Source organism: Lycorma delicatula, chromosome 8 (assembly GCF_047948215.1).
Source record: "Lycorma delicatula isolate Av1 chromosome 8, ASM4794821v1, whole genome shotgun sequence".
Taxonomy (NCBI): Eukaryota; Metazoa; Arthropoda; class Insecta; order Hemiptera; family Fulgoridae; genus Lycorma; species Lycorma delicatula.
The window spans coordinates 138890435-138910494 of NC_134462.1; the positions used below are offsets into that span (position 1 = coordinate 138890435).

Here is a 20060-nt window from a genome sequence, read left to right on the forward strand (position 1 = left end):
TTAAGTGCCCTTAGAAAATAAATCGTCCAATCAACTATTATGAATAATCCCACGCTATATATTAATGGCAAATCACTATTGAAAGTTACATTCCACCATTGTATGAGAGTTCATTTCTGCCCATGTTTATGCCATCTGTTAACTGTGACTCATTGATAAATAAAATGTTCTTGAAGAGTTGTTGATGAGTATTTAACCAATTGCAGAATGCCAAGAGAAGGACGGTCTCCTGAATGTATATGTTGTACTTTTTGTTTATGATATGAGTAAGTGTCCTCCATACTTTAGTTTGTGAAACACCGGTTGGAAAGACGTCTTGTACTGACATCGGAACTATGCTGAATAGAAAAAATAATTTTTTCATCGACATTAACTTAATGCTAGAGACAACGGTCATAAGGAATATAATTACTGCTAGGAAGAGGTCCTGTTTCCTGTCATATATGAAATGCTGCACTTGGATTTAGAATCCTGTGATTAGGATAACATCTATATTCTTCAACAAGGGCCATACGCACACACGCACACACACCATAAATAAACACTTTATTGGCATTTTCTTCATTTGAAAATAAGTATGGCATTATTACTTCAATAAACAGTCAGATTCAAAATGGTTATGCAGTACAACCTGTCTACTTGTACTAACAGGAAAATTGCACTAATGAACTGAAACTCGACTGTAAGCTTACCAAACAGCAATTACAATTAAAATAAACTTAATTGTTAGACAGCTGTTATTGTATTGCCAACTTATGAAATAAAAATTTCTCCAAAAAAAATTATTCTTGATTTTAATTTGATTCAAACAAAAATCATAGTTTTTTAAAAGAACTTAAATACACCTTTACGATCATTGATTTAGTACCAACCCTTATAAAATAATTTATTTTATTAATTTTGAATACCAGAAATTTCTGTTTATCATTTTCCCCCAGTTTTGAAAAATAAATCTGTTATCGATAAAAATCATTTTCCAGTTAAATTTAGCTTTGTATTGTTCTAAATAAAAATCCATTTTATTTAACTGCTATTCATTCACAGTTTATTTATAGTATTCTATTTAAAACTAAATTTCCTACAAGTTTGATCTGTTTATTGGCAATTTAACAAAATTACTTCAAGGTGTTAGCTTACTACTAATTTTATACAATATAAAATAAAACCTTAATAACTAAATAATTCAAATTAAAGCGGGAATGATGAAATAATGTGCTTTGGTTATGTAGTCTGACATACCAGTATTTTATCAAAAATAAAATAAAATTTTTTTTTTTTTTTTAAATTAATTAAATATATTAATCATATAATTAAACATATCAATATTATATGGAATCACATACTAATTCAATAGAACACTCATTTTCACACTACTCGTATGTCGTAAAACCTTGACAGTAAAGCAAATCTATCTTTTTTTTTTTTATATATATATAAGGATACTGGCCAGTCAAATCTAATACGTATTACAAATCGTACTAAAAAAATCATCATTAATAGTTATAAAAAATATACAGTTCTTAACGACTATTCATCAACAGGGAGAGCTGTCAAAAAATTATTTGACTGTTCCACACTTAACATGATTTTGACGTTGGGCCACCTTCTCTCCTACCTTTTTGCACTCCTTTCTTTTGTACATATAAAAATACGATGACCTTGTAACGAATATTTTTGTTTACGCAGTCTCACTGTCCTGTGATGTCGAATAAAGAATATATCACCACTTCCGTGCGATCTGACTCTGAACACCCAAAACGAAAAAAATGTCAGTCTGGCTTCCCCCCAGCAGACGCCTGTCTCCTCTGTACATACTTGGCTCGCTCGTATCTATGGACGTACACAACTTTCTCTTGAGAATGTATATGAGCCCACGATGACATCACCGTCTGGCTATCCAAACCATATCAGACATCAACAAACAAAATTTTCAACAACTTATGAAAGAATTACAATTACCTTTTTTATTATGTTTAATTCATTAAAGCTGGACAACAGGAAATTTTTTTATTATCTAGAAAAATAATATTAATCACTAAATATAAATTGTTCTTAACCCACAAAATTTAGAATGGTTACAAAGGAAAAATAAAAAAGTGGGGTTTCACTGGTTTTCTAAAAAACTGCAGAATTTACAGTTCTTGGACTCTTTTTTTTTTTTAATTTGTCAAAGTGAATTTCATATGAAACCATCAAATTAGCTTACATTTTTGCATCCCAAGAATTGTATTGCTTTATTTCACTGGAAGAGATAAAATCTGGGGAAAATGTTTCGCCAGCTGTAACTCATTAACAAAGTGTTTCCAGACCTATGTTTATATGTAATTTTTCTTTATTTTTACTTACAGCATGAGCTGCCAAAGTATCTGCGTAATGTGGTAAATCACCCTGTATTAATTAGTTACCGAGTCTTTTATAATTTGGTAAATATCTAATATATTCTTTTCTTCATTAGAGTATTATTGTTATTGCTTTTTCCAGTGATACATATTGCAGATAGATATAGTTTAGTTACAAACCTTCTATTATAGTAGAATTTGTACCACTTTATTAGCACACATTAGTATTTGTTATTTGCAGTATTTACTTTATACTTCTGTTATTTATAAATAGTTCATTTTCTTTGTTCTATGTAATATTTTTAGTTATAAATGCATATTGCACAGTTATATTTATAGTAAGTGATTTAAGGTACAACATTACTTTCTTTAACTGCTGTATTCATTTTTAGAAACATTGGTTATGTTTCAGTCGATAAAAGTATATCAAGTATGTATTTTTCTGATATTGTAATTAAACATTTTTTTTCCATAAAACTTATATTACGCTAATATAAGTTTCAGCTTATATTAAACTAAATAAAATTTTCTTCTTTCTTTTCTTTTGATTTATTTTAATGTACGTAGCAAGTTCTTTATAATATTATGTTGATATTAGGTATTATAACTTTTTATTGAATAATTAAATTTGTAAAGTCATTCAACATTTGTATGTAACTTAGGCATCTAATGTGATACCTGTGAACTAAAATAGTCAATTGTTTGTTTATAATAGTTTAAGATTTATGTTATTTTTATGTTTTTAGGGTGCAACAATCAAGACAGATGAAGAAACTGGGAAGATAGTCATCGCCAGAGTAATGCATGGTGGTGCAGCCGACAGATCCGGATTAATACATGTCGGTGATGAAGTATGTGAAGTAAATGGAATTAATGTTGAAGGGAAAACTCCAAATGATGTCCTTAAAATACTGGTAAATATTTGCATCCGATTATTAACTACAAAATATTTATTTTAGCTATCGGGTAACTATGTTTACTCTAATATCATGAGAATCAAACTTTTAAAAGACTTAATTAATACTTCACTCATGCCTTAGACTTGACATTTAAACACTTTCTCACACTCTCTACTGCTGCTTTTGCTGTGGGTAAATTCCCTGCATTCTAGTGCCATCTGTTAAACCAGAAATTTAAAATAATTTCTTGAACAATCCATGCAAAATGATTGTACCTGTCATTTGTTAATCGATCATCAATTCAATCATCACATCAGTTGAATTAAGTTATTAATAATGTCCATGTTCTGTTGTGTATATATAAGCTTTTTTGAAAAAAATTTTAATATATTTTTTTTTTTTAATTGATTTTCACATATTTTGATTATTAATTATTAACTTATAAAACACTTTAAAGTAATGTTATTATTTTATAATGCACTGTTTGCGCATTTAATACAGGAAAATGTTTTGCTGAAGGTAGGGAAATTTCCTCATAAAAGTTTATTTTTAGAAGGGTTGAAATAAAAAACAAACTATTACTATTTACTTAAGAATAGTTGAAAAAATAAAAACACCTGAGAATAGATGACTGTCCAAATTAGTTTTAGTTACAATAACTAGTACTCATACTATCTGCAGAACCAGTATTGTCTATGCTCTCCTACATGGTGTTATGTATTTCCATTTAGGGCTGTTGGAAATATTGTACTTTTTGAAAGCTGTTGCCACAAAATCATTTGAAATGAGGTCCAAGTCCAAGTAGCCAGAGTCCATAATGTATTAAAATAAGACAAGGATTTTAGCCAGATTGTTGGTCTTTCTATCTACTACAGTGTATACGTTCTATCTACTACCAGTGTGTATAAAATCATTTTAGATAAATTATGGAAAGCACTTTATAGTAACATAGGAATTAGTAAAGAAACTGTAGTAAAGAAGTCATTCCTTTAAGAACACAAACTTGCTTTATTTTATTATCTTGACTTCCTGAATCAGATATTCATAGAAACTATTCAATACAAAACAGGTTTTCTAATTTTAAAAGAGCCTAATGCACTGTTCCTATAGATATTTGATACAGTTTAATACATGTGGCTGTTCAATCTATATTCACTTATTCTGTTAATAAGTAATTATTCTATCAATAATTCCACCTGTCAAAAAGAATTTTTCATTTGAATATAACAAAGATGCAAGTTTTTTACCATCAACAAGTACTATTAGCACGATAGCCCATCTGTATCTCTGAATCATGCTGCTGACTTTTATAAAAAATACTGCCGACTGATCAGCATTTCCCGATTTCCCATAATTTTTTTTCTTTTTTAATTCTAATGATACGCTTCTGAAATATGACTAATCTCTTTTAAGCATCGACTACTGTTCTTTCATTTCCTTATGATTACCCCATGTCTTTCATGAAATGATATATGACTATTCTTGGCTTCTGATTTTTTCAGATCTTTTGCAGTTAGTATAATTTTTAATTGTGATTTATCCATAGATATGGCAAACTTATACAATTTGCTACAAAACTACCTCTATTATTATTACACATTAGCAGTTTTTTCTTTATCCAGATTCTATTAATTGAATCTAGAATGTTATATGTACAGTTTGTATATGGTTATCGTTTTCTTCAGCATCACAAATAAATAATTTTGTTATTGATGGTAACAGCAAAACATTTTACAGTCTCGCACAGAAATCATATAAAAAAAAGAATGTAACAAAAATTTCCTTTTACAGTCTAAAATGTAACTGCATTGAAACTACTAATTACAACTGTATAATGGCAAACATGCCTGTGAAATTAGGCAGAGTTCAATTGTGTATTTTCTAATTCATAATATCTGGTGTTATTCATATCCTATAAATGTACGAAGCTTGCGGATCAGCATTTCATACAGTACTGTATCTAGACCTATTTGGTGATTATATATTTTCCTAATTTTGTATATCATATATAATATAATAATATTAATATAAGAATAATAATAATATAAGAAAACCAGATACAGCTCATAAAAAGTAAGAACACTTACCTATTTGTCTGAAGTACTTTCAGAGTATCTGTTTCATCATCAGCAGACTTATTTTATAAGATAAGATACATATAATTAGAATATGAAAATTAAAAATATTATTTTTTAAATTATACAGTCAAAAATATTAAATATGTCAGAACATAGATAATGTTGTCATAAATAAACATCCTACATCTACAACAGTATGACACAGAATAGTATTATCAAATCAAACTCACAGAGTTGGTCTAGTGGTGAACACATCTTCCCAAATCAGCTGATTTGGAAGTCAAGAGTTCCAGTATTCAAGTCCTAGTAAAGACCTAGTAAAAGTGTACTTTTATATGGATTTGAATACTAAATTGTGGATACCAGTGTTCTTTGGTGGTTGGGTTTCAATTAACCACACATCTCAAAAATAGTCGACTTGAGACTATACAAGAGTACACTTCACTTACGCTCTTACATATCATCTCCATTCATTCTCTGAAGTAATACCTGAATGTTAATTCCCAGAGACTAAACAGCAAAAAGAAAAAAGTATTATCAGATCATTTAAACATTATTTCAAGTGTACCAAATTTATCAACTTATTATCAAATTCAATCTGTTTAAAATTGTTATAAAGATAATTACTTTTATATTTTCTGCTAAAATAATTATAATTTCTACGTTGAGTAGTGTTTTCCTTTCTCAGCTTCATTCTTTTATTACTCGTTTGTATACATAAAATAAAATGTAAATGCAATGCGATATACATTGAATAAACTGGAAGAAAATTGAAGTTCAGATACAACAAAAGCATGAGATTTAAAAAAATCAAAACTGATTCTAATCATATTTAATTTAATTACTGATGAAAATGGAAGAATCAGTGAAATTAATTCACAAATGTGTTAAAGGAAGAAGAATGAACATTTAAAAAATCTAAAAATCATTAAATTAAAAAATAATGATGAAACGCTCATAAATGAACAGATTAACCATCAAGTAGATTTCCTTTTCAAGAACCTCAATTTACTGAAAACAGGAAATAGATAAATAAAATTAAAAGATAACTGCAACCATTAATAACAAATAAACATAAAGGCCAGATAATACAAGATTTCAAATAAACGGAGGGATGTTGACTAAATGCTATATAAAGACTTGACAGAAATTTTAAGTTTTGACAATGGAATTGTTTTTAAATGTGTCAACATATAATAAAAGAATGAAGCTAAGAAAGGTAAACAGTATTCAACATAGAAATTTAATCTCTTTATTAATAATTTAATATTTATTAATATTATATTTTTCCAATATATCAATTTCCTTATTATTATTACTTATCTAAAATTTCTAGATTTTTTTTTGTATCATTTATATTTATTTTTTATTAATGTTCCGTAACATTTGAAAAGTTGGTACTGTTAACTTTTATTATAGTTTACAGTAAATTCTCCTATGCCATCATCAGGAAGCTCCAACCCACCCACTCTTGCGCATGAGTAGGCTCGAACACCCTAGGCATAGAGGCTGCCTCCCTGGCCCTACACGACGACCACGTTTCGTTTTTTTTAAACATTCCTTTAATATATCCGCTTTCATTATTCCCAATTTCCAACCCCAGCCCCCGGTCACTAGGACATAGGTTCTTCATCTTATCTTACCACCTGGATGTTATAATACGTCCACCTCCCTGGTGGCAGCCGCTCAGAAATCCCTATATATATATATATATATATATATGTAAACAACTTAAACCTATGGAATTATACATGTGATTTCCAATATGATACTCCATGACTCATCCTTACTTATCGGCTGACTTGATCAAAAACTTAACCTACACAATAATTATAATTATGATTGCACCGTCTACAGCAGCATGGCGCATAATATGTCTCAGCCATACCCAACTGGTGACATACATAATACATAAAACATTAATACTGCATACGCTGAATTATACATAATACCATGAATAATACAAATCCAATGAATACTACATACTACAAGATAATATATACATAATACAATTACTATATAATACTATGAATCATACATAGTTAATGGGTATTTTACAATACAATAAATAATACATAATACATTAAACAGTACATCATAAAGTGAATACTATGATTCATGAATAATGCGCTCTACAATAAATATTACAAATACAATGGATACTACATGATACTCTGAATAACATGATGAATACAAAATACAATAAATACTGTCCTCGATTCGTACCGCACACAATATCCCCCCACTCCATGTCCAATGGTATATCCGGCATAGCATATTCAAACAACATGAGCAAAGACATATAATACAACAATTCCTAACCTAACATAGTACATTAACAAATACAAAAATAAAACACATTTCAACATCTCTGATGACATCAAGGGTCGTGTGCCAGTCAAGGGAGTTGCTACTCCCTCTTCTCCTTTAGTACAAGATGAGCCACTCTCTCTACCTCCCTCCATCCATTCTCACACTGGTGGATGTATCTGACAACATTGTCTTGTTACGGCCACCGGAATCTGACGTCTCTCATTCTCCCACCTGGCACAGTCAAACCAGGTGTGTTCGGTTGTCAGCCGTCGCACAGTACCTGCAACCCACCATTCTCCTCCACTTGAAGCGATGCAGATAGCTATCATAGTCCCCCATGGACAGAAAGTAGTTGAGTGAGGCAGTATCCAACTTCACCATGCTTATGCCCCACCCAAGCACTCATGTCCGGAATCAAATGCATAGTCCTCCGGCCTACCTGGCTCACCTACACTGTTGCTGCCAGATGGCCATGATCTGCGCCCTTGCATTCTCTTTGTTTACACCTTCAAACCGCAAGCATCGTTCCTCCACCAAGAGATCTATTAGCGGCGTTCCTGCAATGATGCAGATCGTGTTGTAGGAGACCATCCTGTAGGCACATGTCACCCTCAGAAGCAGCCTCCAGCTTCCTCCTGTACTTCTGAACCACCACTGCCCTTTTCCATGCAGGGGCCGCATACAATAGGACTGATGTCTTGGTTCCAGCTGTGACTCGATGTTTCTCTCGAGGCCCTACTGTGTTCGCCATCAGCCTTGAGATAGTCCTCAGCTGTTGTTCTGCCATCTTTATTGCTTCCTCTACATGAGGTCCGAATGAATGGTGCTTGTCCATCCAGACCCTGAGGTATTTGGCCCTCAAGGCGGCTTATCTCTGCGCCATCAATGGTGAAGCGCATCTCCCTTAGCTGGCATCGTCTTGCAAGCACCAGCACCTCCGACTTTTCTGATGCTATTTGCAGACCGTGAGTCACCATCCATTGGTGCACCATTGCCATGGCAATGTTTCCTTTGGCCTCCACATACCTCTCATCCCTTCCTTTGATCAGTAGGGCCAGGTTGTCGGTGAATCCGAAGACTTCAACCTCCTGCAGATAAGCCTGGCAAAGAACTCCATATCTGGGCACTCTCCAAGAGAGTGCCCAGCACAGAGTCTTGCGGGACCCCCAACTCGTAGGCTCATATTCAGTGTTAGCCTTTCTTCAAGTGTATGAGGATTGTTTTAAAAAACTACACTTTTTAAATGCCCCTAAAGAAAAAGATCTGGAGATATTGGAGGCCATAACTTTTTTGATATCAAATGATGGCCAAAAGATTCCCATAACATATCTAGCATCTCATTAGCAGTATGATACATTGCTTTATCCTGCTTGAACCAACATTCTTGTTCATATAAATCTAACAAGGCAGTAAACTGTTTGATTAAGTTGCGATAAACCACACTGTTTAAAAATTTGTCAAAAAATAAAGGCCTTATTACACAATGCCAGGAGATCGCGCACCAAACATCAATTTTATGTGCGTCTAATGGTTGTTTGTGAAACACGTGAGGATTTTCAGCGCTCTGTATTTAGCAGTTTTGGCTATTAATATAGCTATCTAAGTGAAACCGTGCCTCCTCACTGAAATAAACATAACCCAAACTTTCAATATCATTGTCATCAAGAGAACGAAACAGATGAAAATACTGTAAATATTTTCTGCAGTCTGCTTCTTTTGGTTTTTGAACAATACCGATGCGATTGTAATTTTTTAGTAGCCCTGAAAACTGTAGATATTGAAAGAGCCTGGCCTATGAATGTAACTTTCTGAACAATTTTCTGGTTGAGCGAGTCAAACATTCTTTCACATACTCCAGAACTTACTATTAACAGTGACAGTTGACCTGTGCTTTTTCAATCGGGTACACTCCCAGTCTCACAAAATTTATTAATCAAATGCGATATTGTCAACTTATTAGAAACTGAAGAATTGGGAAATTTTATTCGAAACTCATCTTTCACTTGTTCATAAGATTTATGCACGCAATACATTTCAATAATAAACACACGTTCGTCCCTGGAAAACAACATAGTCAACAGAATAGAAACAAATTTATAGGACTAGTGCATAAGAAGGACATTTCAACTGTTACAAACTGCTAACCTTGAGTACAGTGTTGCCAGCTGTCATGTAGGGAGAAATAAAATTTACCTTGGCGTGACTTCTACCTTCTTAATCTTAGGGTTGCATCCTTTTTAAATGCCCATTGTGTTTATTTTGTTGATGATTATAATCATTATAATGTTTTAATGTGGTTTTCTCATATTTATCATTTTTATTTAAATATTTGTTAATTAATCTATCAATAGTTATATCCAGTTATATTTGCTCTATTTTTTTTATACAATCAGTTTCTTTATTCATTTTCTCCTTATTATCAGTGAATATGTATCATATTTTTAATGTATTTATTTTATATATCCATGGTGTGAGACTCTTTATGAAAAATGTATGTATTATAATTTAGTTTTCTACAAATGTCTGTTAAGATTTTATTATTTATTAACTTAATATTTATATCCAAATAATTAATACTTCAACATACCTCACCCAAAGAAAAATTTCATGTGTATTTTTCATGAGCTATGTAGGTAAAATATTGATAATAAATAATTAAAAATTAAACATTTGAGTCGTTTAACATAATTAATAATAAATTAAATTTATATAACAAAAACTTAATACTTACAAATGAAATAGATAAAATTCAAAGTATTAATTATCTGGATATAAACTTTTAGTTAATAAATAATAAAATCAAAACAGACATTATAAAAAACTGAATTATAATACATACACTTCTCATAGAGTTTAACTCGCCGTACATGTAAATATGGCATCAGTGTATACATGCTGAAATATTTAATATTTTTGACTATATAATTTTTTTAACTTTCATATTCTGAATATGTGTATCTTATAAGTCTGCTGATGATGGAACCGATACTCTGAAATTAATTCATGTAAGTGTGCTTACATTTTATGAACTGTACACGGTGATGTAATGTTTGATAAAATAATTTTTAATTTCTAGCGATATAGTAATGTTTGTTGGCATTTCGGTGAATTTTCACATAGACAATCCTCGATTTCTTTTTCTTTTTTTTTTCTTTTTTTTGGCATATTTCAGGAAAATACTGCACATGCTATGTAAAAAAAACAGTATTTTTATTCATTACAAAAATTAAATTCAAAGATGCCTTATTAATATTACATATAACATTTAATTATTGTTTGAGTATTGTGAGTTATATTCTCGTTCATCGAAACTAAAGTTAAAACATATTTTTTGTCAAATTCCAGGTGCTTACAGATATTTTTTAAAATAAAATTGTATATGTTTGTGTGACTGTTTATGAAATATGTATGTACAATAAAACTATTACGAGTTCATGCTGAAACTGCTATTACTTATAGTCTCTAACTGAATAATAAACATCTTCATTTAAAATCATTCAGATGACATTAATGAAGCAGGTAATAAATTAATTACAGTATTTGTCACAGTAATTTGTATAAGTTTACATTTTGATTATTTTACTACATTCATTGATATTTTTGAACATATTTGCACAATGTACATAACATAAGCATAATATTTTATATATGTATTTTTTTTATCATAATTGTCTGCTAAATGAACCCAAGATTTATCTTGAGTCAATTAAAAAAGTTTTCTTCGTAAGATTGATTCAGCGATACTTTAAAGAGAAGTTTTGTAATAGCTTAAAACATATCATCTATGAAGCGAGTTTGTTGCTTAACTGGGGTCATTTAATAAAAACAATTGGAAAATTATTATTAAAACCTTTCATGTAGGTAAGCTACATTTGTGTTATTAACCTTTCTGATTATTAATCTCATGATGTTCATTTATTATGTCTTTATAGCAAGCATCAGAAGGGACAATAACATTCAAATTGGTACCAGCAGATGGTAAGGGTGGTATAAGGGAGAGCAAAGTAAGAGTAAGAGCGCACTTTGATTATTCAGCATTCGGTGATCCTTATATACCTTGCAAAGAAGCCGGTCTTGATTTCGTGAAGGGTGATGTTTTACATATCGTCAGTCAGGATGATGCTTATTGGTATGTAATTATATATTGATTGTAGATTTCTTTAAGTATTTGTAATTTTATATCGGGTCAGTTTATTTTATTTAAATGACTGTTTTTTTTGTTTTTTTTTATTTTAATAAAGATAGATTTTTTAAAAGAGGTGTAAAAATTAACTTTTGTATTTTTGAAATTTCAAGTTTTCCAAGGAAAATAGAATGATTATGATACTGAAAATAAATTGTGATTTTATCAGAATCACAGTCTACATTCCTCAATATTTTCCTGCGTAAGTAATAATAGAGAACAATTTTTTCCATCCCACGTAACTTGTAATATGTTGTCATTCAATTTTAATAAATACGCTTGATTTGTAGGTAGGATTTTGCTGAAATTTATCCATTAGTTAATTGGAATATTTGTACTTTTTTTATAGTCATAAAATTTATTAATCGGCTATTCAATTCATACTCTTTCTCAAAAATTTAATCATTTTTTTCAGTTGGCTTGTGTAAACAGATATGTCAAGTATCTTGACCAAGATATATATTTGGCAATTAAAAGTATATAATTACTGTTAATTTTGGTCCGAGTTAATTTAAAATGGAATTATTAAAATTAGAAGGAAAATTTGAAGAAATATATAACAAAGTGAAAAACATATCAGTCATAGGCCTAGCGATTCCCTTGAATACCATCTACTAAATGGTCAAATAATCTATCTAATTAAATTAAACCTTCATGGTTATATACCCCCCTCAGTTTGAGCCTAAACAGGCTTTACTGATAGGAACATTAAAAATCTTATTCTAATTCTTTAAGAGTAGATTATTTTTAACTACTTGTAGAAAATAAGTACAGGTTTTCAAACCCCCCCCTCCCAAAAAAAAACCCCCTAATAATCATTCTGTTGAGTAGTTACATCATTTTCTTTGCTGTCTAATTTGTTATTCTCAGTATATTTATTACACTCTTATTTTATAATTATGCCGGTCTTTGTATTCCGCTATAGTTTTTACCTTTTTCATAACTCATGTTACCAAATTAAATAGCCTTGGACATGTATACATTAAGTAACATCCTTTACTGCAGACACACGTATGTTCAAAAATGTCTAATTCTTAGATCTACCTTTGATATCAGGAGATTTATTTTTTAATGCAAGCTCAGCAGTATATACAGAGTGTCTCATTTTAATTGCCCCAGGCAATTTTCTCATAAACTATGGACAGTACAAAAAAATAATAACCTAAATAAAAGTTACTCAGATTGGAGGGGGGACACCTAATTTTGACCTTGTATTTGACCTTGACTGTTATTTCAAGGTTAATATGATTTTTTCAAATGGAATGACCTATTTTTGACCCCACCAGTGAAAAGAGCAGAAAACTTACATTGGAATATATAGTCACACGTAAGACCTTGGACCGTTTTTGAAGGTCATACAGCTAACTAACCATCAGAGTTAGTGTTTACGATAGTATAAAACCATTTTTATGCACTTTCCCAAAAAAGTTTGCAAGATAAATAGCCTGGAATGTAAATATTCCAGGAATATTCTATGACCTTCAAAATGTGTAACTCTTTTAACACTATCACCCGTATAACGCTACCTCTGATGGTTAGCTGTATGATCTTCAAAAAAGGCCCAAGATCTTATGTGTGACTACATATTCCAATGTAAAATATTCTGCTCTTTTCATTGGTGGATTAGAAATAGGTCATTCCATTTGAAAAATCATGTTAACCTTGAAATAAGTTCAAGGTCAAATTCAAGGTTACATTTAATATCTCCCTCCAGTCTGATTAACTTTAGTTTAGGTCATTTTTTTTGTCTGAGAATAAAACATTTATTTAAATTATTTTTTTAATATTGTGGAAAGCTGTATAATTAATTATTTTAACAATTAATTCAAATTAAAATTATTGAAGAAATGAGATAAATGAAGTCATAAATGATTCATTCTGAGTCAGCTGTAGCTTACTTTTGGCTTGAATTTCATTTCTATTTGTGTTTATTTTACACGTTTTATGAGATTTATTTTTAGGATGTTGCAGGACTTGCTAATTGTTTAGGGCTTATCTCTTTTGTAGAAATTGTGGTTGAAAATTTAATTTTTTATACTCTTTTTTGTTTCTTTTTCTTATGTCCTTTCTCGTTGTACTGTTTTTTCCTCAATATTTTTTCACATATTTTTATTGGGGTTGCCTGTTGTTCCCATCACAATTATCATTTTACAAACTTTATTTTAACACAGCAGTATTCTGAGAAGAATATGTATTTACCATTTTTTAATTACTACAAATGTATTAATTTAGTTTGATAAAATTTGTCAAAATCAGAATCGTAGCTTTTTTCTATCTTGTTTATCCACATGATACATCACATTAATAATTCATGCTGTCTTCAATGCACATCTTGTACCATACTGTTATGAATGTTCACTTCTGTTAATAAATTATTAATATGTTTTTAAAATATTAAGTATATATGTATTCTTATCTTTCTTTGCTTACTTTAATAACTACATTCAGATTATAAAAAACAAACTAAAAAATTGTCTTTATCTATGTGATAAGAAGATTTACTTCTAGTAATCTATGGATCAAATTATAAATAACCGTATTATGTTATTACTTTTATTATTATTTATGTGAAATCTATTTCAAAATTCATTTTACATTTGCTAATTTTTGTACTTGAATTTATAGAAAAATTACTCTATTGATTACTTTGTTTTAGGTGGCAGGCAAGAAAGGAAGGGGACAGAGATATGAGAGCAGGTCTTATACCGAGTAGAGCATTACAAGAACGACGAATCCTTCATGAAAGAACACAAGTAGATAAGAATAATGCCGAAGGTTTGTTAAATTTTTTATTATCTTATAGACACATGATAAAAGAAATAAAACTATTTAAAATTTGTGGAAAAATTTCACCATCATTCTGTGAATTGTATATTGGTTTACAATATTCATTTCATAGAAAGAATTAATACTACTGTACTATAGATACACAGTATACGATGTATATATACTTGCATATATGAACAAAAGAATACTTAGATATCCATGTACATATATATATATATATATATATATTATTATTATACATATATATATATATTATTATTATACATATATATATATTTTTAATTAATTATTTCACAAATGTTTGTATACGTACTCTATACAATACCCGATCGGAAGTAAAGAGACATTTACAGAAAATTAGTTTTGTTTATTTTGTATGACAGATTGGATTTGAAAAAGAGGAAGTATTCCATTCGATTAATTCAATGTTAATTCAATGCAGTGTCATGTAACCTGATGTCATTCTGAGACTGAAAGTATTTTTGTGTGAATATTGAAAAAAAAAATTATGCATATTCCCACAATCCGGAAAGTCAAAACCTACACTTCAGTCTCTTTAAGTTGCTTTTTTGCATCCTTTTCTTACTAATTTTATGTATAATAGAGAATTCATGGCATATGGAAATTCTGTTATAGTGGTTTCTCATTAAATATTACATATGTTGAGACAAAACTTGCATTTCATCAGATAATATTCATTCAGCTTTATGGTTTAAAAGTGTCTTGAAAATTCTAAATCTATTAATTTTATTGTTTAATTTGTTTTTTGTTAGTGAAATCTAATATAATCTATATTCATAAGAAAGGCTGAAACCATGAAAATGTTTGCTGCAACACTGTGTAACACTATGTAAGACTTTTATTTTGTTATTTTTTTTTTGTCTTCAGTCATTTGACTGGTTTGATGCAGCTCTCCAAGATTCCCTATCTAGTGCTAGTCGTTTGATTTCAGTATACCCTCTACATCCTACATCCCTAACAATTTGTTTTACATATTCCAAACGTGGCCTGCCTACACAATTTTTTCCTTCTACCTGTCCTTCCAATATCAAAGCGACTATTCCAGGATGCCTTAGTATGTGACCTATAAGTCTGTCTCTTCTTTTAACTATATTTTTCCAAATGCTTCTTTCTTCATCTATTTTGTTATATTTAAATTAATTAGTAGGTATGGTTTGTACCAAATGATCAACTGTTAATTACGGTTGTGTAACTTAAAATCTTAAACTCTACTTTTCGCTTCATTAATAGAAGGTATAAAGTAGAGTCGCATACCGGGATTTTACAGACATTCTTGTTTTCCCCACCCCAAAAAAATAAAAATACAATGGAGCCACAACTTACTTTGAACACCATGAGAAACTACATTTAAGATAACAGTAGCAAACGCAATATTTTTTTTTAACTTTTGCATCATCACTGTATTTCTAAAATTTGAAAGTTTGAAGTTGAGCTCACAAACTAAAAATACAGAACTGTGTTACTGTAGACAGTAGCGACATATATTTTATTCTGTTGCAACATTTAAAAATTACACTTTCTCAGTATGTACAGGATAAAAATAACAGTAGCTTGAAGCAGCGATCCAAAATAAAGAATATTTTTCTTTACCTCAGCTATACTTTTGGTTTACTGTTTCAATGTGATTATTATAACTGAAATTCTATGACATCAGTTCTCTTGTAAGATGTGTTAAGAAATAGATTCTGGTTGACAGTAAAGAGTGAATTGTTAATTTCTAGTATATGTTATGAGGTGTTTTATGCATTTTGTAATTTGTCATAATCATTAATTCATGTAAAACATGAATAGTAATTAAACTTTTGGGGTATTCCATTTCAATTCAACAAATTTTCAAAGATTTTATTGCATCACTATTTTGATTTTGATGATATTTGGTGTATAACTTCTCACCTTGTAGTGACCAAAAAATATATTTTTATATTTTTCAAATCATTTTTTTCTTGAATAATAGACTATTTCCTAACTTGCCAGCAGGTAAAACCAGCCTTTTTCCACGAGCTGTACATTCTTATATTTCATTTTACTGAGATCAAAAAGGACTTATTGCAAAGAGTAAAGATTGAACTTCGTCTTAGTGTTCTCAAAATTCATTTTGTTATTTTGATATGTCTATAATGAGATATAGATATGAAATTCTAAATAGTTTAATTACTTAAAGTATGACACAACTCATGTTTAACATGAAAGTGAATAGACATGCATGGACATGACTGTTTGCATAATCCTGAATGTAAACATTGTAGAAGGCTCGGTTACTGTTTTGATTTCAAGGTGAATGTTGTATTGTTAATACTGTGGTTAGGTAATGCGCACTTGTTTAAAAAGTAATTTTATTAGCAGTGAAGAACTTCTCTTTTATGCGATATCTTTTATTTTTAATTTTATTAATTAGAGAAATTTTTATTTTAGCTTCAGAGAAACTGGGATATGACAAAGTGAGGTGCAATTGGTAGTTTTATAATTTTTCTATTATTATTGTAAGAACCTGTCCATTTTACACAAATGGATTATGGAAAGTTCAATTGGCATTCACACTGAAACATTATGTCACAAATTGACTTACAATAGATCTTCAGTACTGCACAAAATTTTAGAGTTTACTGAACAGCAAGTAACATTGATATCTTTAAGAAGTGGATGTACTGAAACAAAAAATATCTGTACTTTTCATAAAACTGAATATTTAGACAAATATTTTATATTAATGAGAAAAGTAGCTCTGACCCATTTAGCTGTCACACTGAATCGGTTAAGAAATCTCTTGGAAAATTTCTTTTATACTTTCAACAAGCAATCCAAATTTAAAATTAATTCCAGGCAGAGCACTGTGTACAAAATGGTTAACCAAAATACAAAAACCACAAGATGATACTGAAAGCGAACTGAAAAGTCACGATATATTTGAGCCTCAGTATGTTATAGTCAAGTCTGTGAATAAAGCTTGTTCAGCACTTGGCATCCAGGTGACCTCTGAATCAGAATCATTTACATGATAATTGGTATACTGATTACTTCATAGGTTTACTAAAACCAAAATGTAAAAGTTATATGTGCTGCGTATATGATGGCAAGTGGTGGTTAGGCGAAGTCATTGAAGTCAAATTACATGCAAGTGAAGACGAATATTGAATACACTTTTTCCATCCACAGGGTCCTAATACTTCATTCAAGAAATCATTGAGGGATAATGAAACACGGGTTCAACTGGAAAATATTTTTAAGATTCTCATCCCCTTTAGAGCTTTTTCTATTAACTACTGGAAGAGGAGACAACATTACACCAAAGAAGAATAAGGACTTATAAGTTGTACTCAATAAAAAAATGGCAGGGGCACTAAGTTATGTTAAGTTTGTTATAAAAAAGTTCAAGATTTAGTCATAACTTCCATTAGCAGGAGTAAAAGTGAATTGAACAATTTGTTAATGTATTTAAATTGTTTATGTTTTATCATTGTTAATATTTATAATTTTTTAATTGACTATTTATTAATTATCAATTTATTCATTCTAGTGAGTTTAGTTTTAATTTTTATAATCTGGAAAAAATACATAATATCAGTATTTTTGGATACATTGTTTACTGTTAGAAGAAATGGTGATTTAAGCAGTTTTGTTGGCTTCATTACTTGTCAACCCCGTACTTATTTATTTTGGGCCCAAAATTTAAAAAAATAATTTTTAAACGTAACTGCAGTAAAAATTACAAGAGTTGGTTATAAAACAAAATGAATTTTGAGTACACTGTGATGAAGTTCCACATTTATTCTTTGCAAAACGTTCTTTTTGGCCCTCTGTACAATGTAAAATAAGAACTTGTGGAAAAAGTGATGAAAATGGCTGTTTTTTGGCGAGTTAGAAGAAAATTTTTAAAAAATATAAAAATATATTTTTTGGCCACTACAAGGTGGCCAGAAGTTATCATGTACCAAATATCATCAAAATCAAAAATAGTAAATACACTGATCATTCGTTGAATTAAAATGGAATACCCTTTTCTGTAAGATTAAATTTGAATTACTAGAGAACTGAATATATACTGTGTATGAATTTATTACTTATTACATAAGAAAATAATAAACATCTTTTTATGTTTTTCTAATGTATTTTCATACATTATAAAGTGTCTTTCATATTTTTGTTTTTACTTTTAGCTGTCATCACTGTCACAAAAGAAATATTTTTTGTTATATGTATGTATTGTTTAAAGGGGAGGGCAGTTTTACATGTTATTTATTATTTGTAAATATACTTAACAGTTTTCTTTTTGTTTTTCTGTGCAGGTACATTAATGTTCACATACTAGTCCTACATTCATTACTGATAATTTTTGCTTATCGATTGCAAATTGTACCTTTTTTATGTTAACAGATTATTTATTTGTGTATTTTTTCTTTTGCAGGCTCAGCATCTTTGTTAGCAAAAACATGATTAAGTTTATTTAATTTTTATGCGACTATATATATTATTAAATCATTGTATTTTTTTTATTATGTAACTGAGAACTTTGATTTATATTTTAATAATATTTTTATTCTGTTGTATTATTCATAATAATGATTAATTTAGTTATTATTTAATCAATTGAATGAAAAGTGATTTATTTTATTTCTCTTAACTTTGATCTTTTCCATTTTTTTTTTTGTCTTCAGTCATTTGACTGGTTTGATGCAGCTCTCCAAGATTCCCTATCTAGTGCTAGTCGTTTCATTTCAGTATACCCTCTACATCCTACATCCCCAACAATTTGTTTTACATACTCCAAACGTGGCCTGCCTACACAATTTTTTCCTTCTACCTGTCCCTCCAATATTAAAGCGACTATTCCAGGATGCCTTAGTATGTGGCCTATAAGTCTGTCTCTTCTTTTAACTATATTTTTCCAAATGCTTCTTTCTTCATCTATTTGCCGCAATACCTCTTCATTTGTCTCTTTATCCACCCATCTTAGCTTACTTTTCCATTAATAGCTTATTTTTTATTTTGATATTAATTAAATTATTATATGTCAAATTACTAATTTGTTTTTAAATATCTTTTTAATTTGTTTTAATTAAAGATTGATGTCTGCTTTAGCCTGTTATAAGAAATTTGATCTTTGTAGTAGTACCTTGGGACATTTAAAATGAGTTTTTCAGTTTATATCATGTTATAATTTTATGCCATTAGCGATTATCCTTGGTCCTTTAAGTCGTATAGTAAATTAGTTCCATCTGATTTATAAAGTAGTTTAAAAGTGTTGCCTCAATTCTTTTCATGTCATGAGAATTTATCTGCATCTTTAATTTAATCTAAAACCCGAAAGTAACCTTAAGTTCCGACTTAGTAAATTTTCTATTTCAGTTTCTTTTTTTATATAGTCTTATTCTGTTCTTGCCAAATATTAGTTCTTTTGCCCTTAAATTTATACTGATAATATTATTGCTTATATAATAAAAAC

General features: G+C 29.7%; 1 protein-coding gene across 3 annotated transcripts in view; it reads left to right on the top strand.

Annotated features, from left to right (window-relative positions):
* Positions 1-20060, top strand: part of metro (membrane palmitoylated protein 7-like protein metro) — a 64735-nt gene that overhangs the window by 17491 nt on the left and 27184 nt on the right. For all 3 annotated transcript variants that reach the window (XM_075372341.1, XM_075372342.1, XM_075372340.1), the window contains exons 5-7: positions 3086-3253; positions 11562-11758; positions 14469-14587. In XM_075372341.1, the coding sequence (XP_075228456.1) occupies positions 3086-3253; positions 11562-11758; positions 14469-14587 (484 nt within the window). The remainder of the gene's footprint in view (positions 1-3085; positions 3254-11561; positions 11759-14468; positions 14588-20060) is intronic.